The sequence below is a fragment of the Elephantulus edwardii genome, unplaced genomic scaffold, assembly GCF_000299155.1.
Source record: "Elephantulus edwardii isolate Elephantulus edwardi_28Jun2011 unplaced genomic scaffold, EleEdw1.0 scaffold00012, whole genome shotgun sequence".
In the NCBI taxonomy this organism is placed as follows: domain Eukaryota; kingdom Metazoa; phylum Chordata; class Mammalia; order Macroscelidea; family Macroscelididae; genus Elephantulus; species Elephantulus edwardii.
In genome coordinates, this window is record NW_006399762.1 from 8,764,781 (window position 1) to 8,791,635 (window position 26,855).

General features: G+C 38.8%; 2 protein-coding genes across 4 annotated transcripts in view; one reads left to right on the top strand and one right to left on the bottom strand.

Annotated features, from left to right (window-relative positions):
- Positions 1-26,855, bottom strand: part of SYNPO2 (synaptopodin 2) — a 292,099-nt gene that overhangs the window by 83,811 nt on the left and 181,433 nt on the right. The window lies entirely within an intron of this gene.
- On the top strand, positions 21,651-21,851 carry LOC102854604 (coiled-coil domain-containing protein 23-like). The gene has a single exon (XM_006881062.1). It carries the CDS (start codon positions 21,651-21,653, stop codon positions 21,849-21,851), a length of 201 nt encoding a protein of 66 aa, XP_006881124.1.

Below are 26,855 nucleotides of genomic sequence, written 5' to 3' on the forward strand. Positions count from 1 at the left end.
TTGGAGATTCAAAGCAATTTGTAGAGCAGAGACGAAAGGGAAAAGAAAAGCTTCCCTGGGCTAAAATGTCAAATTTGTTGTTGTTTGTTGTTGTTGTTGTTAAATGCTGTTAAGTCGTAGGCGACTCACAGTGGCCCTATGAATGAAAGTCCTCAACACTTGTGTGACTTTCATCCTTTCTCCAGGTGCATTAGGGTCTCCAGAGGCAAGCTATTATGAAGTGGATGCCACATTTGACACATCAGTGTCACAGTGTTCAGCTTCACAGCAACCACGAGTTACCTCTGTACTGCAAGTGGGCACGCCAGGGACATATGACCTAGAAGAATGTTTTAATAAAAACAATTAAAAACAGGCCTGAGGGCCACAGATCAAAACGTCAAGTTTACTAGCTTAATTTCAGAACTTCTGGTGAGGTAAAAGTCTGTGAGAGTTAATGATTGCAACAAAAGATCATGGTATCTTCTACAACCTGGAGTACATCTTCAATGTAAGAGTTCTGCAAAAAATATGTGCTAAATATATGGGCCTCTCCAAATTATTGAGGAGCAATGATGAGGACTAAAGTGTGCCTAGTTCAGAGCATGATTTCAATCACTTGGCATGCATCTGAGAATTGGATGATGAATAGGGACGACAGAAGAATAGATGATTTTTAACTGTGTTGTTGGAGAAGAATTGTGACTATCTCACAGAATGCCAAAAGGAAAAATAGGTATGTCTTGGAGAGGGTGCAACCAGAGTGCTCCCTGAAGGAAAAGACAGAGATTTGTCTCTTATACTTTGGGCATATTGTTAAGAGAGGCTATTCCTTAGAGAGGACTATCATGTGTGGGAAGGTGGAGGGACAGTGGAAAAGAGGAGAGGTGGATTGACACAGTGACTGCACCAATGGGCTCACGTGTGTCAGCGATTGTAAGAAGGGAACATGATAGGACAGGCTTCAGATCTGTTGTTCATAGGGTCATTATGAGTCATGGACTTGACAGAATCTAACAAGAAATATATGGCAAAATGAAAAAAGTGAATTTACTCAAAAGTATGTCTAAACACATCTTGAATATCCTTACTACACATGTCAACAGCCATCTTTAGACCCAATATTTACAATTTATTCTTTCTTCATTGTCTCTTTTAGGTTATTACCAAAGTATGATGTAGAAAGTAGGGAATTACCAGTGAGTTTGTGGAAAGAAATTGGTTAGATTGCATATGGGGCATCACAGAGTCTTCCACAGCAAAGCACCTGTCACATCATGACTCAACAAGCAACTCCACAGCTGCTCCTGTACTTACCACATTCCTCTTGCTCCGTGACAGCTAAGGTCACAAGGCAATCAGCAAACCTTAAACATGTCAACTATGTATAGGCTTGATTGTGATTTACGGAGATAGACTTGTGTGTGGAAGCACCGCAGGACCTTGGGGCTGAGGCCTTGCCACAGGTGCTGCCACGGCTCCTGCATGCTGTTTGTCTTGGCAGGTGTGAGCTGGGCTGTGGGAGGGATTTCCCAAACCTGCACTTCAAGAAGGGAAATAGGGTCATGCCAAGTGCCCTCTATGTCTGTGTAAGAATTCTGTTGATACATTTTAAAACTGGTCATGCTCCCTGTTGAACTAACTGTTCTCCTACTTATTTCTGATTGAGGAGAGCCCACATGTACGTTATTATCATGCAAAAAAATAGGCCAGCCAAAGAGAGCCTTGCAGAGAGACAGACAAGAGCCCTCAGCTGCCCTCTTTTTCCAGTCAGTCTGGGGATAAACTGCTGAGTTTATTTAAGGAAGAAAGGATGGAGCATGAAGCTTTCCTAATGTCATGCCCTTTGATTTAGGGTTTAAAAAGTAATTATATATATTTAATTATTTTTTTTTTATGTGACAGGCACAATTTAGGCTTTGAGTAATGACAAATGTCCTCAAAAGTCTTATACTCAAAGATAGAAAAGATGTATTTTAGGGTAACTGCAACCCAATATATTTCGAGTTGTGCTGTGATTAAAGTGAACTGTCTGTGGCAGGAGCACACTGAAGAGCCACAGTAGGCACAACATCTCGGGGAAGATAAAGGCCTATGAGGACAGGTAAGGAGTGTCCAATATGCAAAGGCATAGAACCTAGAACATAGTTCTCAGTCAGCACTTAATGGGTGAATTACCTTTTCACAACAGAATGTTGGCTCCTATTAACACTATGGTATCTATGTGCAATATGCAACAGTATGACAAACTAACTGACAAGTGATTAATATTTCAAATAGCAGCACGGTCACCCATGGTGCTCAATTTACATAAGAGATTTCTATTAAGACAGATCAGGAAGAAAGATCTCGTGATCTACTTCTAAACAAAAAAGGGGGCAAGTGAAAACTTTATGAACATTGTCTCATAAGATGAACTCCTTAGTTTTTGACTCACTCAAAATAGAGTGGGAAGGAGCTGCTCCACTAAAACAATGTATTCAAATTTTGTAAATAAACTAGTATTATAATAATAATTTTAAAAAGAGTAGACCTTAATGATGTAAATGAATGAAAGCTTACAAAACCTTCATTTGCTGATGTGGCATGACTAAAAATGAGAACAAACAACTGTAAACATCCACTAATAATTTTTAAAAGCTTAAATCTAGGAAATTGTTTTAAATGAGATAGAACGCTTAAAGACAGATATTCAAGGCATCATAGTTATTGCACCCCTCATGTTAGAACAGATTTTTTCTTAAGATTTTAATAAAAGTTCATCAAGAACTTGGATTTCCATTCATTCATTGTTGCAAAAACAGAGATTTGTACATCAATATTCATAGCAGCGTTATTCACCATAGCAAGAATGTGGAAATAGCCCAAATGTCCAATCATAATCAAATCAATCAAGAAACTGTGGTACATTCACACAATGGGATACTATGCAGCACTCAAGAGTGATGGGTTTGTTTTTGTTTTTGTTTTGTTTCATAGATTTTAATGAAAGTTTATAAAGAACTTGGATTTCCACTTATTCATTGTTGCACATTTTTCTGCTCCTCAGTTCACTTTTTTCTTTGGGGAAAAAGCTCTTTCATTATTATATAGTCGAGCTTCCAAACCACTTTACTATGCAGCTCTTATTATGGATTCTTGTCATGCCAATAATACCTAATTACACACACACACACACACACACACACATTTATTGCTGCTTTGTTCACAATAGCAAAGAGTTGGAAACAACCTAAGTGAACATCAATAGACAAATGGATAGAGAAGTTGTGGTATAGTCACAGAATGGAATATTACACAGCACTGAAAAACAAAGAACTCATGAAATCGTATACAACATGGGTGACCATGGAGGACATTATGCTGAGTAAAATATCTCAGTCACAAGCAGAATGGATTCTTAGGTGACCCTCCAGCAGGTTTTCAAAGGAAATAAATTGCATTGGAGGAGACTATTCATCTTTCTCCCATAGAGTAGCTAGTGAATTTAAATCTTATGCCTTTGGGTTGGAAGCATAGTTCCTCACCAATAAGCCACTAGTACTCCCTTTTCCCAGGAATTGTTGTTAAGAACTCCCTTCATAGGCATTGTTGTATTTATGGGCCATCAAGTCAGAAGCAACCCATAGCTGACCCTCCAGCAGTTTTCAGAGGCAGTTAATTGCCCAGGACACTGGCCATGTGTCTTCGGGATTGAAGCACAGATTCCTACCATTACTGTAGTTCTTAAGTTCCATCAAGTCACTTGTGACTAATAGAGACCCTAAGTATAAAAGCCCTAAACACTGCTCTATCCTGTGCCAACCTCGCTGTCTCTGTCACACTCACTCCCACGACCCCAAACACAGAATCGATCAGTCTCATTGAGGATCTTCCTCTCCTGTGCCATCCCTCCACTCTTCCAAGCATGATGTCCCTCTCCAAGGACCAGTCCCTCCTTGCAACATGCCCAAAGTATGTCAGACGAAGCTTCAGAATCCTTGCCTCCAAGGAGCAGCTCTGCTTCACCCTCTCCAGGACAAACCTGTTTGTTCATCTAGCAGTCCATGGTATATTCCACACTCCTCTCCAGCACCACAGCTCAAGGGCATCAATTCTCTTTCTGTCATCCCTAGTCACTGTCCAACTCTGATGCACAGCACATAATTGCAAAGACTATAGCCCGAATCAGGTGCACCTTAGTTTCCAGCCTGACGTTGTTGCTCTTCAGGACTCTGGAGAGGTCCCTCACAGCTAACTTTCCTGATGCAAGTTGTCTCTTGATTTGCTGGCTGCTGGTACCAAGAGTGTTGACTGTGGAACCAAGCAAACTAAAAGTGTTAACTATCTCAACTCTTCACCATCTATACTGATGTTACCATTTGGCACAGTGGAGAGAATCTTTGTTTTCTTGATGTTGAGCTTCAATCGTATTGAAGGCTGCAGCAAGTGCTTCAGGTCCTTCTCAGTTTCAGGAAGCAGGGCTGTGTCATCTGCATAACACAGGTTGTTGATGACTCTTCTACCAATCCTGATGCCACATTCCTCCTTGTACAGCCTAGGGTCTTGGATGATCTGTTCTGCATACAGATTGAAAAGGTATGGAGACAGAATATATCCCCGGCAGACCCCCTTCTTGACTTAGAACCATGTAGTGACTCCTTGCTCTGTTCTGATAACTGCCTCTTGGTCGGAGTATAGGTTTCACATAATCACAATCAAATGTTTTGGGATTCCCATTCTTCTCAGAGTCAGCTACAGCTTGTTGTGATCCACACAGTCAAAAGCCTCTGCATAGTCAATGAAGCATAGATAGACATTCTTCTGGTATTCTCTGCTTTCTGCCAAGACCCGTCTGACATTAGCTATAATATCCCTAGTACCACGACCTCTTCTAAATCCAGCCTGCACATCTCGCAGTTCTCTGTTGAGATATTGCTCCAATCATTTTTGGATAATTTTCAGCAGAATATTGCTTGCATGTGATATTAATGATATTGTTTGATAATTCCCACACTCCGTTGGGTCACCTTTCTTTGGAATGGGAACAAATATTGATCTTTCCCAGTCAGTTGGCCAGCTGGCTGTCCTCCAGATTTCTTGGCACACCTTAGTGAGCACATCCAGGGAAGTGTCTCTTTGTTGAAATATGTCAATTGGTATGCCATCAATTCCAGGAGCCTTGATTTTTGCCAATTCCTTCAGAGAAACTTGAACTTCCTCCTTCATCACCATAGGCTCTTGCTCATATGTTATTTCATGAAATTCTTCTGTGTAAGCCAATTCCTTCTGATACAGTGACTCTGTGTACTCCTTCCATATTATTTTAATGCTTCATGGATAATTTAACATTCCACCTAAAGTAACCTTATGTATTGCCCCTTGTGGCTTGAATTTGCTTTTCAACTCCTTCAGCTTAAGAAACACTGAGTGAATTTGATTTTCTGACTCCAGCTCTCTGCACATTTCATTATAGTATCTTGCTTTGTGGTCCCAGGCTGCCTTTTCAAATTTTCTGTTCAGCTCTTTGATTTCTTGATTTCTTCCTTTAGCTTCGGCTTCTCGGTGCTCTAATGTAATATTCAGCATCTCACCTGTCATCCATCTTAGTCTTTCCTTCTTCTTTAGCCTTTGTATGATATTTTGCATTATTCATGGATTATTTTCTCATTTGGTCTATGCTCCTTGGTGCTCAAGGCCTCAAACCTGTTCCTGAGATGGTTTTTAGAAAGTTGGGAATAGAAATACTATTTGATTCAGCAATTCTACTAGTAGGTATATATCCTAAAGAAATGAAAACTATGATAAAATCAGATATATTTGCCTTCATATTTACTGAAGCACTATGAATGAAGCAAAAAGCAAGCCATGTTTTCAGCTAAAGAAACTGTGGTATCTTTTCATAATGGCTTATTACGCATCACAAAAAGATATAAACGTTAATAAAATACTGTACAACATAGATAAAATTAGAACAAACTATGTCAAGTCATGTAAGTCAGTCACAAAAGTACAACCATGGTTTAAGACTGCTACTATAAAAGCTAAGAAACCACTTACACAGAGATAGAATCAAATCTGCAGGGTTAACAGAGATGAGAAGTGAAGGGGAAGAGAACAAAATTAATAAGTAAGCAGAATGCTAGAAGCACACTCAAATTCTGACTTAACTATCATTTTCATTAATTATTTGATTACAATAAGGCAACATCATAATTGTATAATTTAATCAAGGGCTTCATTTTATTTGGATTCACCATTAACACTTAGGGTAGCAGCAATAAAGAAATCAAAAGATGTGTTGCTATGGGCAAATCTAGTACTAAGGACCTCTCAAAAATACAAAAGCACAAGGATGGCAATTTCAAGACTAAGGTGTGCCTAATGCAAGCAATTGTATTTTTCAATTGCTTCATAAGCATGTGAAATTTGGACAATGAATAAGGAAGACCAAAAAGGAATTCATATATTTGTATTGTGGCAAAGACTAATGACTATACTGTGACTGTCAAAGAAATAACCAAATACAGCTTCAATCAGGTGCAACCAAAGTGCTTATTAGAGGCAAGGATGGCCAAACTTCATCTCATAGACTTTGAACATGTTATCAGAAGGGAAAAAAAAGACATTATGTTGGAGAAAGAAGTGGGACAGTGAGAGAAAGATTCTCAAGGAGATAGACTGACACAATGTTTACAACAATGGCTCAAGTAGGACAGAGACTGAGGATGTTGCAGGATAGAGCCAGATTTCAACCTGTCCTACATAAGGTAGCTATGAGTCAGAATTGACTTAATGGCACCTAAGAATTGATTACAAACTTTTACATGCTTAAAACAAAGGATTTCCACTTCTTTTTCAATTTTCATTTGAAACTAAAGATGATAAAATGCCAATTTTATCTCTACTTCCACAAACCTACAGTAAAGAAGTAGAATTTCCAAGTACAAGCTTACTGGGGGGGTGGAGGAAATGATCCTTACAATCGTTAAATTGATTGTATAATATGGCATTTTCTAATATGTAGAGGAAAGTAAAAACTCAAATGGCAGATAACTATATTATCTTAATAAGATTTAAGTACTGAAACTGTACATCAAGGCAGCAAAGATTCTCACTACAGGGCCCACCGACAGCACCATGATACGTGGAGGAGAGACTGAGATAGTTAACGATTTCAGCTTGCTCTACCATCAACACTTTTGGCATCATCAGTCAGGAAGTCAAAAGACTAATTGCATTAGGGAAATCTGCTGTTAGGGAATTCTCCAAAGTGCTGAGCAATAATGTCAGTCTAGAGGCTAAGGTGCACCTGATCTGGGCCTTGGTCTTTGCAATTACTTGCAAATTACTCTCTCTTCAGAGAGCTGGACAATGACTAAGGATAATGGTAGAAGAATCTATACCTTTGAACTGTGGTGCTAGAGAAGAGTACTAAACATACTATGGACTGCCAAGAGAACAAAGAGGCCTGTCGTAGAGAAGGTAAAACAAAGCTGCTCCTTGGAAGCAAGGAGTTTGAAGCTTTGTCTCACATGCACTGGTCACGTGGCTAGGAGGGATTAGTCCTTGGAAAAGGGCATCACGTTTGGAAAGGTGGAGGGACAGTGCAGGAGAGGAAGACCCCAGATGAGATGGACTGACACAGTAACTGGGGTAATGAGGGTAGGTGTGTCAGAAACAGAGAGACTGGCTCAGGACAGGGTAGGGTTCAGATCTACTGTACATAGATTTGGTATGACTCATGGTTGACTCAATGGGCCATAACAACAACAACAATAAAAAAAAAAGAGTTAAAATTCACCATAAAAATCATTTATTACTGTGACTAAAGTCAACCATACAGCAGCCTATATAAAGTATGTTTTTATAGAAAAAAATAAGCCATCTTAATTTTTTTAAGACAAGAATTCTAGTTTAGGCAGTTTGCTGTTTTCTCAAAAAGCTGAATATGAAATTCCATATGATCAAGCTATCTCACTGCTAGGAATATATGCCAAGGAAATTAGAACTGAGATACAAATGGAGTTTTACACTAATGTTCATAGTAGTGTTTTACAATTGCAAGAGCATGGAAATAGCCCAAAAGTCCAACCACATTGAATGAATTCAGAAATTAAATTTTGGTTCAGTCACATGATGCACACTATGCAGCACTCAGAAGCAACAATTCTGAAAAATACTACATAACTTGGGAGAGACTGGAAAGTATTATGCTGAAGGAACTGACTCAGTCTCATAAGGACAAATACTACATAAGACGATTGTAAAAATAGAAGGATAACTAGTAAAATGTGTATGAGAGGGAAGAGGTGGGAGTAGGCGGGTAAGGGTGAGTGGGGGAAAATTAAGAGAGTTGCAAAATCTGACTGGTGGAGGGAAGGGGTAAGAAATGGAAAAGAGCCAGTGGAGATCTGAAAAAATGGAGTAATGGTTGGCATAATTCAATGTGATTAATTTTATAAAACAAAATGTATGGGAATGATTGTACGAAATACAATGTGAATTAAGGAAAGTATGAAACAATGTATATATCTTATGTATGCAAACCAATATAAAATAAAACTCAAAAAAGAATTTTCTTAATTTAAAAAAGTTGTTTGTAAAAGAAAACTGAAGCACAGTTAAGCTTCTAAAATTTCTCTGAAACAATGAGAATTAAAACAATGGCTCTCTACAAATGAATAGTTTGATGCTCATCTTTCAAAATAATGCTTCATAATTTCTCTTACTCCCTGTACTTTTATCAGACATGGTTTTATTTAGTCAAAGTTTCTGTTAGAATGAAATAGAGGCTTGTAAAATATGGATCATTTTGCTTGCAAGTCTCAAGACATTTCACTTCTGTTTTGAAGACATACATTCATTTACCAAGTATTAAGTCTCTCCTGCACCAGCAATTGTTCAACATGTGTCTTTCCCACCTTGCTTCCAGATCTCCAGAGAAAACATGGCACTTGGGCCTATATCTGAAGAGGCTGCATGCATCCTCTGACAATTACAGATTATCACTATGGGGCCTAGTGAGAGAAACATTAAGTTTATTAAGATTGACCCAGTAACAAATTTATGGGTCAGACCATCAATTACTCAAACACAAGTTCAAATTGAGGCCGAAGAAAATTAAAATAAGTTCATGAAAACCAAGATATGTTCTTGAATCGATTCTACCTGAATTTCAAGATCATCTTAAACATGGGTTTGAAGCATTGAACACCAAGAATCAAAGTTGAAATGAGTTACGGGATGATATTAAGGACATCATTCATGAAGAAAGCAAAAGTCCATTACAAAGACAGAGGACAAACACAAAACTGAAATGGATGTCAGAAGAGACTCTAAAAATTGCACTGGATCATGGAGAAGCCAAAAACAAAGGATAAGCATGTTGAAGTAAAAGAGTTGAACAGAAGGTTTCAAAGGGAAGCTCGAGAAACAAAGTAAAGTATTATAATGGAATGTGTAGTGTGTTGGAATTGGAGAATAAGAAGGGAAGAAGTGACTCTGCATTTCTCAAGCTGAGAGAACTGAAAAACAAATTTAAACTTTGGTTGTAAAATTGAAAGATGTTATGGGCAATATATTGAATGACCCAGGAAGCATCAAAAGAAGTTGGAGGGTTTCAGTTCTCATTTTCTCAGGGTACATTCCAAGTAGAGGAATAGCTGGGTAATACAGAATTTCTATGTTCAGCTTTTTGAGGAAGCACCAAACTGCCTTCCAGAATGGCTGTACCATTTTACAATCCCACCAACAATGTATAAGAGTTCCTTTCTTACCACATCCTCTCCAACATTTATTACTTGCTGTCCTGTTAAACTTTACCACTGTTACTTGAGTGAGGTGGTCACTGTGGTTGTAATATGTATCTCTCTTATTGCCAGTGATTTGGAGCATTTCTTCATATGTCTGTTATCCATATGAATATCTTCCTCTGTGAAAATTCTTTCCATGTCTTTTGCCCATTTTCTAATTGGGTTATCAGTCTTTTTCTTGTGGAAGTCTAGGAATATTCTGTAAACTTTGTTATAAGACTCTTGTCTGAGATGGTATTAGAAAATGAGAACTGAGACACAATAGGAGATTTATACACCAAAGTTCATAGCAGGATTATTTACCATCACAAGAACATGGAAACAGCCCAAATGTCCAACTACAAACAAATGGATTGAGAAATTATGGTACATTAAAACAATGGAATACTAGGCACAACACAGGAACAATGATTTTGTAAATTATTACCTAACTTGAGAGGGACTGGAGAGCATTATGCTGAGTGAACTAACTCAGTCCCATAAGGATAAATTTTGTAAAAACCATTATTGTAGAATGAGTATAAGGATCCAGGAGGGGTGGGAGAGGGTGGAAGCAGAGGGATGAGGATGTGCAGTGGGAAGGGGAGGCATTAATCATGGTGTTGTACAGTTCGATGAGGGGGGTGAGGAATATTGAAATAATCTGTTCTTGAAAGCATTATATTCGAATTTTGAAAATGAACTAGTATAAAATTAACCCAAAAAGTTGGATGGAATACACAGAATCACTGTACCAGAAATAAGTGATTGACACCAAAAATTTCAGCAAGTACCATATGAACAGAAGTCAACGGTAAGGAAAGAGAAAGTTAAAGCTGCACTGAAGGCACTGGAAAAAAATAGGGCCCCTGGAATTAATGGAATACCAATTGACTTGTTTTAATTAATAGATGCTGCCCTAGGTGCACTCACCAGTCTGTTATAGAAATTTTGGAGGATGCCTGTCTGGTGTCAAAGGATTAGAAGAGATCCATATTTGTTCCCATTCCCAAGAAATGTGATCCAAATGAATGTGGAAATATGAAGCAATATCATTAATATCATAAGGAATCAAAATATTGCTGAAAATAATTCAAAACCTGCTAAAACAGTACTTAGATAGGGAACTGCCAGACGTTCAAGCAGGATTTAAAAGAGGCCATGGCACACGGAGTAACACTGCTGATGTCAGGCAGATCCTGGCTGAAAGTAAAGTATACCAGAAGAATATATATTTATGCATTATTAACTATGCAAAGGCATTTAACAGTGTCAGTCTTAACAAACTGTGGCTGGCTCTGAGAAGAATGGGAATCCCAGAGCACATAATTGTGCTCATGCAAAACCTATACTTGGACCAGAGGCTGTTGTGTGAACAGAGCAGGGGAGCACTGCATGGTTTAAAATTAAGAAGGGGTGTCCCAAGGTTGTATTCTCTCTCCATACCTATTTAATCTGTATGCTGAGTAAATTATTTTTGAAACTGAACTCTATGAAGAGGAATGTGGCATCAGGATCAAAGGGAGACTCATCAACAGCCTGCAGTATGCAGATGACACAATCCTGATTGCTTAAAATGAAAAGGACTTGAAGCACTTATTGCAAAAGATCAAGAAATGCAGCCTTTAATACGGATTGCCTTGCAATGTAGAGAAAACAAAGATTCTTGCCACTAGACTTATAGACATCTTCATGATAGATGCAGAAGAGATTGACATTGTCAACAACTTCATCTTACTAGGATCCACAAATAACACCATTAGTTCCAGCAGTCAGGAAATAAGGAGCTGCATTACACTGGGAAATCTACAATTAGGGACCTCATTGAGGAGTAATGATGTCAGTTTGAGGACTAAGTTGCATCTGATTCAGGCCATAGTCTTTTGGATCACTTGCTATGTATCTGAGAGTTTGACAATGAATACGGATGACAGAAGAAAAAATTGACTTTTTTGAGCTGTGGTGTTGGAAAAGAGAACTGAATATCCAATGGATAGCCAAAAGAACATATATGTCTTGGAGAGGATGCAGACAGAGTGCTTTTTGGAGGCAAGAATGATGAGGATTCTCTTCACATACTTTGAGCTAGGAAGAGCTATTCTTTGGAGAAGAACATGATGCTTGGAAGGGTAGAGAGTTGGCGAAAGAGAGGAAGACCCTCAACCAGGTCAACTGACAAGGTGACTGCTGCAATGGGCTCTTGTGTATCAGGAAGTATGAGGATGGCACAGGATAGAACAGAGTTTAGATCTTTTATTACTAGGGTCACTATGAGTCATACTCAAGATAAACACACACACACACACACACACACACACACATCACACATCACACATCATATATATATATATACAGTAAGTAGAACTGGTAGCTTAGTGGCAAGGACCTGTCCTGTAATTCTGAGAACGCGTGGTTTGAATCCATCAACTGAAGGATGAGACAATGCCGTTTCCTAAGATTAAATGCCTCTGAAAACTTGCTGGAGAGTCAGCTATGGGTCTGGTCTGTTCAGACTCAATGATACATAGCAAAAACAACAGTATTGTGTAAGCAAGTACAAGGTATAAACTACAGATAACACAAAGATGAATATGACAATATTCCTTAACAAAGTCACTAGAAATGAAAAACTGTTGCATTATCTATTGCAAATTTTAATTTCCCATTTCCAAGTTTCATTATTTGCTCCTTCTGACTTTGTGTAAAATAATATCTCTTGCACATCCTATGAACTTCAATTATATCTGATGTTCTCAATCTAGGGTGTGAATAGAGGATTATTTGGCCTAACAGTTTATTTACAGTCAGTTTTCACAGGTTTCATTATTAACACAAATGGTAACTGTGTTGAAGGACTTTGGTTAGAAATTGATGCCAGCATTGTCCTTACAAGCCTCCACATTCAAGAACAAGAATAAAAATCATGAGGCATTGAACAAAAAAATTAAGGGAGCTTCCCAAAGAGACATGTAGCAAATTAGGATGGCAACAAGCACTGTTATAAATACACAATAGAGAAAAAGCTGGATTGAAAATATGTGCAAATTTCAAGAGATGAATGGTAACTGATGTCTGTATGCTGCAGGACATTGGCTACAACAGATTATTCTAGCTCTCACAGCTAAATGGGAACAATGTTAATAATGGAGCAATTATTATCAGATGTATGTATTTCATTGATACATATCTGTAAATTAAATGGTTTAGTATTAAGAAGTTGTGATGCCAACCCAAAGGCATGCAGTTTGAATATATCAGCCGTCCACTGGAAGAAATATGGACAATTCCCTCCTGTGGGATTTACTGCTTCTGAAAACACACTGTTCCAACTCGTAACAACAGCAACTATGAAAGACAATAATAGGGAGCTCTGGTAGCCTAGAGGCTAGATAGTTGCACTGCCAGCCCAAAGCCCAAAGGTTTGAACCTACCAGTGGCTTCATAGGAGAGAGATGAATAGTCCCTTCTCATGCAATGTACAGTTTCTAGAAATATGCTAGAAGGTGATCTCCTACGAGCTGGTTTTGACTCAACAGCAGTGTACAAAGAGACTAATTAAAAAAATAAACAATCAAATCTTCCTTTAGCAATTACCTAAAATGCATTACTTTATATATAGATAATCATGATCTTTATCAGTTATTTAATCTATTAATCGCCACTTTTTATTTCAACCTTTTATTGATAGAATAAGTAGAACAAATTGTGAAGCTACCTTTAATTTCCTCCAAATGCATTATTACTTCCTTTCATGTTGTTGTCAAATGCCTTCAAGTATGACTCAGAGTGACCCTATAAACAAAAGACCTGAAGCCTTTCTCTAACTATCGACATTTATCAAAGTTCATACAGTTTCCAATGGCATGTTGTTTAGAAGTGGATGCCACTCCTGCTTCCAAACCTGTCTGAAACTGGGAGCTCCACCAAACACTGTCCGCCACGAGTAACCGTTATGGCATTTGACACCCCGATGGCACAAGGTTCAGCATCACAGCGACCTCAGGTTACCTCAATACAGCATATTGACAGAAGTGTTGTGCCACTTAGAAGAATGTTCCTTCAAAATATAATAACTAACTTTACATACAAAAGCCCTCAACAAGGTCTTGTTGACTCTAAACAACAGGCTTAAGTAAAAAACCCAACCAATTTAGTATGTTGTTGTTGTTATGTGCCATTGAGTCACCTGTGATGTAGAGCTACCCTATGTACAGCAGCAGCTCTAAACCCTTTCCTGTCTTGAGCCAGTCTCACGAATTCTGACGACACACCAACCTCCATTGCCCCAGATACTGTGTCAATCCATCTCATCCGGGATCTTCCTCTCCTGTGTTGTCCATCCACCCTTCTGAGCATGATGTCCTTCTCCATTGATCAGTCTTTCTTGGCCACATGCCCAGAGTATGTGAAGTGGATTGTCAAAATCCTAGTCTCCAAGGAGAGACTTGGTTTCACCCTCTCCAAGACAGACTGATTTGATTTCTTGGCACTCTATGGTATATTCAAGACTCTTCTCCAGCACCACAACTCAAAGGCATCTATTCTTCTGTCTGTCATATTTAGTCACTGTCGACCTCTGTGAAGCATAACAAGTAATTGAGAAGCCCATGGCCTGGATTAGGCATACCTTTGTCTCGAGACTGACATCATTGTTCTTCAGCATTCTGGAAAGGTCCATGACAGCAAATTTTCCCTATGTAATTTGTCTTTCGATTTCCTGACTGCTGGTGTTAAAGGTGTTTATTGTAGATCCAAGCAAGTTGTAACTGCTAACATCCTCAATCTCTTCATTATCACAGTGGGGCCAATTGGCCTAGTTGTGAGAATCTTTCTCTTCTTGATGTTGAGCTTCAATCCATATTGAAGAGTACAGTCCTTGGCCTTCTGCAGCAAGTGCTTCAGGTCTTCTTCAGTTCTAGCAAGCAAGGTTGTGTCATCTGCATATCTGTATGTTGTTGATGAGTCTTCCTCCAATCTTGATGCCACACTCCTTTTCATAAAGCCCTGCTTCCCGAATTATCTGTTCTGCATACAGTTTGAAAAGTTATGGGGACAGTATGCATCCCTAACATTTTCGTTTCCTGATTTTGAACCATGCAGTGTTTCCTTGCTCTGTTCTGAAGATTGCTTCTTGGTCCAAGTATAGGTTTCACATAAGCAAGGTTAGCCACCATTTGTTGTGATCCATACAGTCAAATACTTTTGCATAGTCAATGTAACACAGATAGACATTCTTCTGGTACTCTCCGCTTTCTGCAAAGACCCATCTGACATTGGCAATAATGTCCCTAGTGCCACAACCTCTTCTAAACCCAGCTTTTATTTCTGGTGATTCTCTGTCAGTATACTGTTCCAGTCCTTTCTCAATAATCTTCAGCAGGATTTTGCTAGTATGTGATATTAGTGACATTGTTTGATGATTTCCACATTCTGTTGAGTCACTTTCTTTTGAAATGGAAATATATATATAGATCTCTTCCAGTCAGTTGGCCAAGTAGTTGTCCTCCAGATTTCTTGGCACAACTTGTACCCTATGTACATCAGAGCACACTTTAGAGTAAACTAACAGATATGGTGACTCAAGCTGAGCCCTCATATTTGGAAACAGAAGAGGAGAAACAGTTCTAAGAAGAAATGAACAATTGTGCTTGGAATGTGAGGAGCATGAAGTTAAGAAAATTAGGCATTGTAAAGAAAGAAATGGAATGCATAAATATTGACATATTGGGTAATAATGAAATGAGATGGATTGGCATGGGACACTGTGAATTCCTTTCATAAAGAAGCTATATATTATAAGCCATAAATCACACCATAGCCAGTAGGCTGCACAACCTCAAAGGGCACCGATCACATTTGGTCTATGAGTGGCACCCTTCATAGGGCATAAAAGCAAGGAAAAGCACAACATAGAGATAAAATGAGAGTCACTACACTGACTCACAGCAAAATATATGAAGAGAACAAAGAGAAACATGGGATAAAAATTGTACATAAAATTCCCCTTCGTTCCACCTTATTTGAAATCCTAAACTTAATAGATTGTGCCTCAATGAATGCTTTCAGGGCTCAGTGTTCAGTGATTTGCTGAAGTCAATGTATCAGTGGAAGTTGAAAAAGAGAGGAAAGAGACAAAGACTATATAGACCTTCAGTGCAAATTCATTAATTGCAAATTCCAAAAAGATGAATTTTAAAAACTTCAAACATTTTCCCTATTTGCTAATCTTTGCTGCTTCTCTCTTCTCTATCTTCAGCTCCCTTTCTCCTGGAAACCAGCCCTGGCAACTGATGGGGATGAGGACAGTGATGAGGTCATAGGATCCAAAATATGGCCATGGTATGAAGGCGGCAGCACAAATTTTTAAACAGGGTTTCAGCATCACACCACAGGGCCAAGAAGAGAGCCTTGTGTAATGTGAGCAACTATGAACTCGTGCTATTCCAGGACGTAATCCAGGGCAGTGATCCCTGGGGTTGCATTACGTGGGTGAGCGCACCCTGTGTGAGCTGCAATTTCCTCTTTTATAAGGCAGTCATCAAAAAGTCTTCCTCACTTTGGAATGCCAAAAACAGTGCAGTCTCACCCACCAGTAAGGTCTTTGATGTTAAAAGCAAGGAATGACTTATTGTATGTGACTTGGGAAGGGGAAGAAAAGGCAGCTCTGTTATAGATGGTCTTCTTCTTATGCAAAAAGAGGCAATTACTTCCTCCCATCTCATTTTCCCTTCCTCTAGACATCTTCTGCATGTGTCACTTACTTGCTCCTTATCACCTCATTAAGGCACCAAATTTTTGCTACCTGGAAGGAAAGATTGATGGAGTGATAAAGACAACACTATCACTTATTCTGCAGGGAGTCTCTTCCATTTGTTTATTAGAGGAGCCTTACTCCCCACTCCCTCCACAGGCTGGCCCATATTTTGAAGGTCCTTCTATTTAAAGGGCCATTCACTCCTTGTTTTAGCTATATGCCATCTAGTCCTGTCATAACCAACTCACAGTTGACTTTCCAGCAGGTTTTCAAAGGCAATCAATCATTTTGGAGGTGACTGTTCATTTTTCTCCCATGGAGCAGCTGGTGGATTTGAACTGTGTGCCTTTGAGTTGGCAGTGCAGCTCGGTTTCCACTGTCCCACCAGAGCTCTATCCATTCCTTTGAGCTCTTTAACATTTCTACTACCATTCCCTTTAGTGGAAGATTCTATGTCAGACACAGTGATATTTAAAACCTCTACTTGAAAACCATTAAAAAAGCACCAGGCAACAAGGTAAAACACAGAAGATAATGTAGATCAAAAAGAAACAGCTACTTTTACTTCGACTCTGCCTTCTAGATTTTATTTAAAATCCATACTTCTCAGAATGCTTATTTTTCCTTCTCTTTCTTTTTTGATCTCTTTTTCCGAAACTGGATCAAAAAGACTACCTTCCTGAAGCTCAGTCAACTCAGTATAAAAATTCACTTGGATCTTTCTACTGCTACCTTAAATTTGAACCAGATACTAAAATATGAAAACACACTTAAAGCAGTATAATAACTGATAGGTATGTAAGTTTTGTTTAAAATTTCTAAAAGTTTTCTTGAAAATTCTAAAATTTTGCTTATTCCCAAACACATACAATGTGTTGTTGTTGTCGTTGTCATTGTTGTGTACCATTAAGTTGGAACTGATCCATAGCTGACCCTCCAGTGGGTTTTCAGAGGCAGTAATCACAGGAGTGGAGACTGCTCATAATACCTAAAATATACAAAAAACCATATGCTTCTCACACTTTGGAATGAACAAAGGCCCTAAAGTTTGGAGTATGGCCAAGTCTCTGAGGTGTGAATACTAAAATACTTATCAGTTCAGGGCTCTGTCACTTTCCCAAATTAATAAATGTGTAAGTTCAGAAAAATATGATTAATAAGATGGGCAGTTAACCAAGTCCTAGATGACTCTCAAATCTCAGTGGTGTACTTCACCTCCATGCCAAATTTTTGGCATTTTTTTCTAATTTTCCCCAAGTCCTGGTGACATAGTAGGTTAACTGTTGGACTGCTAATCAGAATGCTGGCAGTTTGAACCTAATAACTATTCCAAAGTAGAAAGATGAGTTATGGCCTCTTATTAAAGTTGGAAAGCCAATGTGAACTTGACATAAATTGGAATCAACTTGAGAGGGTGGGCTTTATGTTTATTTGGCTTGGGTTTAGTCAGAATTCTAATATCTTCTCCTCCAGAAAGATTTCTTCTTCTTCCTCTAAATTCCCCAGAGGGTCAGGAGTCAGGGTCCCTTGTGATCTCAAAACTAAGGAAAAAAAGACTGCCCACTGAGCATGAACTCCAAAAATCAACAAGTTACAGATGAAATAACTAAACTAAGTAGAGACCTACTGGAGGGTATTAACATGTCTAGGAAAGAATGTGTCTTTATGAGTGGGTTGACAAGAAATGGAAATTAGACAAGAAGTGTAGGAGACAAACATCACCCATACAAGTACTGTCCAAGGGAGATGAAGGAGCCCAGTCAAAGGGCCCCATCTGTGCTGCACAAACAACAGGTGTGTCCCAGCAGGGGAGGTGAGCTCAGCAATCAACAGGTCATTCAACTCACACTTAGTTACTGTTTTAACTCATAACTCTAACTTTATATGATAATTTTGTTTCAACAAAATTGATTGACACAGTGGTTATACCAAGCTGCTCCAGCATAATATCAGCGATAGTATAGGATAGGGCAAGGTTCAGAATTTTTGTTTATAGGGTCACAATGAGCCACAGCTGACTTGATAAGTCCTAATAACAAGGAAAAACTAGCCCGAAGATGTAAGCAATCAGTCTTGTCAATACACATTTCATTTCAATAAGAGGAGGTAATAGAATTCTGTTTTATACTTCTGTTTTCTTTGTGTTTAGGTAGGATGAGCTAGTTTCCACACATTGTGTTATACGTAAGCAACAATGAGATTAAGTTCTTGAGTCAGAAACCATGAGAATCAGGCCCTGGACGGTGCCAGAATTAGGAAAGGAATGCTGCCTTGAGAAGTTTGTACCAGTTTATTGTTCAGCCTGTCTCTACTTCATCAGATCTTTTGTCAAATTTCAATTAAAATTAACTGACATCTTCAACCTGTGAAGAAGAATGAATCTTCTTCAGTCTTTCTCCTGAGTTCATCTTCATCTTGTTGAGTTTCTTCAATTATTTGCTCACCATAAAGTTTTAATAATTATAATGGAAGGACAAAACTTTGATACACATTTTTCTTGATTTTTCAACCCTTTGAACATTACTTTTTGGTCTGTAATATGGGTTTCACAGGAGCACAATTGCAATCCATGCAATTAAAAGCTTTTCTGTAGTCAATAAAATACTACAAGTAAGCTTCTTTCTGGTATTTCTGCTTTAAGTCAAGATACAGCTGACACCAGTAATGATAGCCTTCATTCCATGTCTTCTTCCAAGTCCAGCTTCAATTTCTGGCAGCTCCCTGTCAATGTACTGTGATAGGTATATTACACAATCTTGCTTATTGAAAGCAAAGAGCACTTGAAGCACTTACTAATGAAAAGCAAAGACTACAATCTTCAGGATGGATTAGACTTCAACACAAAGAAAACAAAAATCCTCACAAACGCAATAGCAAGAATCATCATGAAAGGCTACTTGGATTCACAATCAGCATCCACCGAAGCAGTAGTCAAGAAATCTAAGGGCATAATGCAAATCTTCTGTCAAAGACTTCTTTAAAGTATTAAAACTGAAGATGTCACCTTGAAGATTAATGTAAAGCTGACTCAAGCCATGATATTTTCAATCACCTCTCATGCATGTGACAGCTGGACAATGGATAAGGAAGGAAGATCCAAGAAGAATGGATGTATTTAAATGATGGTGTACAATACTGGGTATTTCATGAATTACCAGAAGAATAAGCACATGTATTGTAGAAGAGGCACAGTCAGAAATTCCTAGGAAGAGAGGGCAGCAGACTTCCTCTCACATACTCTGAGCATGCTGTCAAGAGGGTTCAGTTCCTGGAGAAGAAATTCATGATTGATAGTTGTTGTTTTTGTTGTTATGTGCCGTCAAGTCACTTGTGACTCATAACGACCCTATGTACAACAGTCCTAAAACTTGCTCCATCCATACCAACCGTATTGTCTCTGATACACGCACCCTCATTACCCCAGTAACTGAATCAATTCATCTCATCAAGGTTCTTCCTCTCTTGTGCTGTCCCTCCTCCTTTCCATGCATCAAAGACTGGTTTCCTCTTGCAACATGGCCAAAGTGTGTCAGATGAAGCCTCAGAATCCTTGATAGTAGGTGAAGATAAAGCGGAAATCCTCAGTGAGATAGACTGATACAACTACTATAATGCCTTTAAACACAAAAATGATTGTGAGGGATAACATAGGACCACAGGACCAGGAAGTGCTTCATCCTGTTGTCTATACACAACCTGTGAATTAACACTCATCTTTTTTCCTTGGGACAAAGATTATTCCTTGTAGTATATTTATTTTTGTTGTATAGAAGAAAACAAATAGGTCTGCCTTGGAGAGAGTGAAACCAAGTCTCTCCTTGCAGGCTAAGATTTTGAAGCCCTGTCTCACATGCTTTGGACATGTGATCAAGAGAGACCAGTCCTTGGAGAAGAACATCATGCATGCTGGGAAGGGTGGAGGGACAGCACGGGAGAGGAAGATCCCAGATGAGATGGACTGATACAATAACTGTGACTATGGGGATTCGTGTATCAGAATTAGTGAGACTGGCTCAGGACAGGACAGGGTTCAGAGGTGCTGTACTTAGGTTCGCTATGCGTCGTAGGCAACCTGACAACCCATAATAACAGACAATAGAAAAATCTTACACCTTGATATCACTGTTTTTTTTAATGTAGTCTGTGTCAATATAAAAAAAAACAGTTTAAGAGAGTCTTATCTCTTTATACTCAGGTTTACAGACAAGACAGGAAAACAAATAAATTATATACTTGCAAAGGCAAATAATAAAGGGGTGTAGAAAAAAACCAAATTTGTTATAAAAGTTGGACAAGTTAACCATGTTGAGAAATTGCACTGGAAGAGGTGATGTCTGAACTAAATTTAGAAAGGAAAATTAAAATTCACAGGCAAAAAATTTTACCAGGATTACCAGAAAGAGGAAGCGTGTCTAAAAAAGGTAATGACATATGCAAATTCCAACAGATATAGATGAGCTGAGGACTATAAATATAGCTTAATATTACTGAAATATAAAGCACAAAGGAGACAGCAAGATTCAATGGGTGGAGAGAGGAAGAAAAGTTTGTCTAAGCCCCAAATGAACTTTTTACCCCCCAATTATTTGACAGGAGCTAATGGATGATATTAATACAAAAGAGGCAAATCACAACTGTGTTTAGAGAGCTCCCTAGAGACAATGTGGTCAGGAAAATGGAAAGTCAAGACAGAAAGGAGCTAAACAAAGCAAGATAGGTAAGTGAGTAGACAGAACTATAGACATAGATGGCATTTGGAAAAATTTAGATGAGTGTTGTCCAAGAGAAATGTAGTACAAATCAAGTTCTTTTTGTGATTTTAGCTGATTTGATTTGGCCTCGTATTTAAAAAGGATTTTGGCCACCAGTCTGGGGCTATTTCCAGATTGGGAAGATGAGTGGAACCAGAATCTACTAAAGTGTGTTCTCTGGTTTGGGGTTGAGATTATGGTGTGGCTGTTGTTCACTATAGGGTGTGAGCTGACTGAATGTGGCCTTGTAATTAAAAAGGCTTTTGGGCCTCTTGCCTACAGCCCTCGAGCCTGCTTTTTATGGATCTCCAGATAAAACAGGCTTGGGGGGGAAAAAAAAGCCTTTCTGGGCCATCCAGATCCAAGCTGACTGTAGTATTGAGAAGCCCTGCCATGGACCCACCAGCACGTAAAGAAAAACCCAAAGTTAAAGAACCTGTCAGCAGAGTTGAGAAGGCCAAGCAGAAGTCGGCCCAACAGGAGCTGAAACAAAGACAAAGAGCAGAGATCTATGCCCTCAAAAGAGTCATGACAGAACTGGAGCAGCAGCAGTTTGATGAGTTCTGTAAACAGATGCAGCCTTCTGGAGAGTGAGTCACCTCTGGTTCAAACGAAATGGGACCCTCCAAACACTGTCTGCCAGCCTTGCTACCAGTTTTAAGCAGAGATGGCTCATTTGGAGCCTCATACAACTGGACAAGAAGACGTTTGTGTTATTCCTAAAACTCGATAAATCTGATTTCCACTTCACAGGTTCCTCCAATCAGAAATGTCCCAATGCTTTTCGAAGACACTTGTTTTCTTCTAAGATAATAGATTTTTAAAAATCCTTTTTTATTATTTGAGAAAAATCAGTGTTTTTGTGAAACTGTGTATCTTTACCAACAATGAAAAGAAAATGTTCATTTGTCAAAAAAAAAAAAAAGCTTGCCTCTGAAAACTCTATGAACTGGGAGAAAAAATGAAAGTTTTGTGTTCAAGACTTTTGTTCATTGGGTCACTGTGGGTCGTTTATGACTCTGACACTAAACAATAGTCATATATAAAACATAAAAAGAAAGATTAAATACATTTAGAAAGATTAGATATAAAAGACAGATTAAATATTATTCTTTCAACATGTGGTCAAACGCTAGAATTATTAGTAAGATGTTCTTATTGTGTACTGTTGAATCAGAACTTACTCATCACATGGGAGGAGATTGCCCTTCCGTCTCCTGTATCACAGCTGGTGGCCTTGAACTAAGTGCCTTTGTGATTGCAGTGCTGTTTCTTGCCACTGGGCCACTAGAGCTCCCTACTAATAATCCCAAACCTCTGAATCCTGGTATATTTTACACTTTGGACGCTTCTCATTTTGAACTCACCACATTTCAAGAACTCAGAATAGCCTTATGTGACTAGTGGCTACCGTATTGTACAGTTGTTGTTGTCGTTATGTACAGTCGAGTCTCCTGTGACTCATAGTGACCCTATGTACAACAGCCCTAAACCCTGTTCTATCCTGTGCCAATCTCACTGTCTCTGACACACCTATCCCCATTACCCCAGTGACTGAATCACTCCTGCTCATCAAATAATAAAACATAAAGATACAAGTTAAGGTAGTAATGAAAAGTAAAGTATGCAAAATTTGAACAGGAATTAAGGACTGTTTACATCAACAATGAAAATCAAGCAAATTGAGGAAGCAAGTTTAAGAAAAAGAAGATGATTGATTTGTTTGGGACTGACTGCAGCACACTGAAGGAACCTTGCTGGTGATGTGGTTAAGGACTTGGCTGCTAACCATAAAGTCAAAGGTTCAAATCATACTGCTGCATTCCGCAGGAGAAAGGCATGGCTATCTGTTTAAATAAGGATGAAAATCCTGAAAATGTTACAGTGTGGTTGTGCGAGATTGTTAGGAACTGCAGTCAGCTTGATAATAATGAATTTTTGGTTCTCATTTGCGGGGCATTTTGCCTCGTGGATTTAATGACATTAACATCATATATAACGATTTTTATGTTTCAATCACTATTCTAGATTTTTTTTTGTATATTAGCACAGTCAATTTGCTACTCTTTGACGGTTTTCACATTATAGCTATTGCTGTTGTTGTTGTAATGTACCGTTGAGTTGACACTGACTCATAACTGACCCTCCAGCAGGTTTTCAGAGGTAGAAAATGGCATAGGAGGTGATTGTCCATCTTTGTGTCCTTCTTCGTTATGATGCTGTTGTTACTTTTGAGTGCAGCTGAGCGTGACTCATGGAAGCCCTATGAACAGCAGACCTGAATCTTACCCTCATGCCGTCCTCACAATTTCTTACACGCTCAAGCCCATTGCTGCAGTCACTGTGTCCATCTACCTAGTTGAAGGTCTTCCTCTCCCTCCCCATTTCTAAACATTATTTATCTCTCCAAGAAATAAAATAGCCTCTTTTAGCAACATGCCCAAATTGTATGAGACAAAGCTTTGCCATCCTTCACCCTTGCCAAGACATATCTACTCATTCTTTTGGCAGTCCTTGGGATCTACAGTATTCTTCTCCAACACCACAATTAAAAAATATAAATTCTTCTTCAGTCATCCTTATTCATCACCCAGCTCTCAGATGAATAGCAAGTGATTGAAAAGACCATGGTCTGAATAAGGCACAACGTAGTCCTCAAACTAACATCATTGCTCCTCAATAATTCGGAGAGGTTCCTGACTGCAGACTTTCCCAGAGCACTATGTCTCCCGATCTCCTGATTGATGGTACCATGGTACCAAGAATATGGATTGTGGTTATGATGTTAGAAGCTATCAATTCAACTCAATCCACTGCCAGGAAGTTTATTCCAACTCATAGTGACTCTACATCAAGTTTCCAAGGTTGTAAGTCTTAATAGGTGAGGACTGACCATTTTTCCCCTCAAGGTTCAGCCTTTTAGTTAGCAATCAGTGTACTATCAACTGAGTCATCAGAGTTCCTTCTTATTAATATGTTAAACACCAGCATGGTCACCCATGGTGGGCAGGCTTCAGCTGAGCTTTATGACTAAGATGGACTAGAAAGGTCTGAAAGGTCCAGTGATCTATTTCTGTAAATTAGCCAGTAAAACTAAATGGGTAAGAAAATGTAATCCTAAACTCTTTGAGTTTTCACATTTTCCATTCATGTATTAGGATGAGAAAAGAAAAATCAACATTTTAAAAATTATGTAAGCTTAAAATGTAAGCAAAGGATATCTTGTTCTGTGATCCCTCAAATTTTTTAAATTTTTTGTTATTATTAATTTTCATGAAAATTTAGAGAGATTTTGGATTTCCATTCATTCACTGTTGCACTTTTCTCCCTGGCCACCCCTCTCCCCCTGTTTTCTCTTCTCTTTGAATAGTAAAAGTCCTTCATTGTTATACAATCCCTCCCCCTCAAGTCCACTCCACTATGCAGCCTTTGTTCTGGACTCCTGTCATGACCATAACACCTAATCACATAGCCCTTTTAAACAGTTCTCTCCCTTATCTGTTTCAATGCAGTATACATTATTTATCCCATCTTTCTCAGTCTCCCCCCAAGCCGGATGTCAGTCCCATTTTACAACAGTAGCATTATGCAGTATTTGTCCTTTTGTGACACAGATATTTCGCTCAGCATAATTTCCTCCCGGGTCACACATTTTGAATAATATTTCATGAGTTCCTTGAAATTTTTTTAACTAGCTTCCTAAAATGTTGATAATCGTTACATACCACTTCCTAAAATGCTAATGGTCATATAATATGAGTTAGCCTTGTAACCAGGCTTGCATTTTATGGAATGCCTTGTTTTCTTCTAAATAATGAGATGCTAGCTACAGAACTTCTTAATAGTTGTTTAACAAAAACCACAGCAACCAATTAGCACTCAAGATCTCATAATTTTTCAGCTCATAAACATTGAGTCTACAAGCACTGTTATGGATCCACACAATCTAATTGTAATTCTATCCCCGAACTCCTCTAATTCCATGTGAGTGGTAGGTCTCTTCTTTCAAATCAAAGCTAAACTAAAACACACTAATGCTCTGAATGCCAAGCTCATCTCATTCTTCTCATCTCAAATTCCATCAGGAGATCTGCCTAGGAAACCTCTCCCCAACAAGATGTTCAAGTGGGCCACATACCTGGCTTGCCCAACAAGCAAAGCAGATGAGTAACATGTGTGTTTATAGATTTTGTGGTGTCCCAGTTGTTGATGATGTCAGGGCTTTCTTCTAAAATTGGTATATTTTTGGTTATTTACCTCATCCTCTGGGCAGTGCAAGCATCATGAACAGGGCAATGATCTCAGAAAACCATACTTCATACAAAGAAATTAGAGTTTTTAGAAGAACAGAACTACTTGCTGATCATTGTGGTGGTGGTGGTGTGTACCGTTGAATCGGAACTGACCCATAGCTGACCCATCCAGTAGGATTTCAGAGATACTTAATCACAAAGGAGGAGATTGCCCATTTCTCCTGCAGAGCAGCTGGTGGCCTCAAAAAGAGTGCCTTTGGCATTGTAGTGCTACTTCTTGCCAGAAGGCCTGACAGGGTGGTAGTGACTATGTTAGTGGCCTCCCAGAGGAAGGAAATGTGTGCCCAGCGTGAAAGTAGCGCAGAGACAGTGCATGATATTAGAGACCATTCATTTGAGACTGTTTTTAAAAAAAAATCAGGAAAAATATTTCAAATTTTAAAAAAAATCAGGAAAAATTAGGAGACAGAAACAATTAAATATATCCTCAGACATACTTTTAAAAAACAAAAACAAAACAACAAAAACAAAAACCAACCTATGGGGTCTGTTAGGGGAAATTTTGTTCCTGGAAGTCTGTGGGCTGAAGACTTTGTGTGCTGAGACATGTTAATAGAGTCAGGGTTGAAGAGCAAATATAGAAGGAGGTTGTTGGCTTAGAGACAAGTGCTTAGGATGCAGATGGATCCAAGATTTGAGTGGTGAGTTGTTAGAAGATGTCAGAAATTCATGCAGACATGTTAACAAGCTGCACTTGAAAATTTGATCCAAAAGAAAACTTTACTTCTTCTGAGCTTTAAAGCAAACTAAATCAGTTGGCTTCATAAAATGAGGTATATTTGTCTAAAGAAAAGATTGCCAAGTAAATATTAACCTACTGAAATTATATACTTCTTGAAAAACTGCAAATCCACATACTCTATTGTGTTATTGATTCATTTCCCACTTGTAAGTCTTCCTTTTAGAGCAGATAGACACCAAGACACACACACACACACACACACACACACACACACACACACACACAGAGGCATGTAGGACATATTTCTAGATTCCAATCGCGAGACATTCCTTCCGGCTGGCTGCACAGAAGAAGGGGTAGGCATCTGACAAGCTGAAGGCTGGGCAGCTTAGAGACCCTTCCCATCTCCTCCAGGTAATCGAGGAAGAAAAAACCGCGAGACATTCATTCCGGCTGGCTGCACAGAGGAAGGGGTAATTGAAGAAGGAAAAACCGCGAGACATTCATTCCGGCCCTGGGCCAAGAAAAGCCTATCTACACACCAGTTCAGCAGGATGCATCACCTTTAGTCGGGAAACATTACGACTAAACTTCAGAGACATT

Bases quoted from the DNA above. Each gene is read 5' to 3' on its own strand.
- LOC102854604 (XM_006881062.1), top strand. From the start codon at position 21,651: ATGGACCCACCAGCACGTAAAGAAAAACCCAAAGTTAAAGAACCTGTC.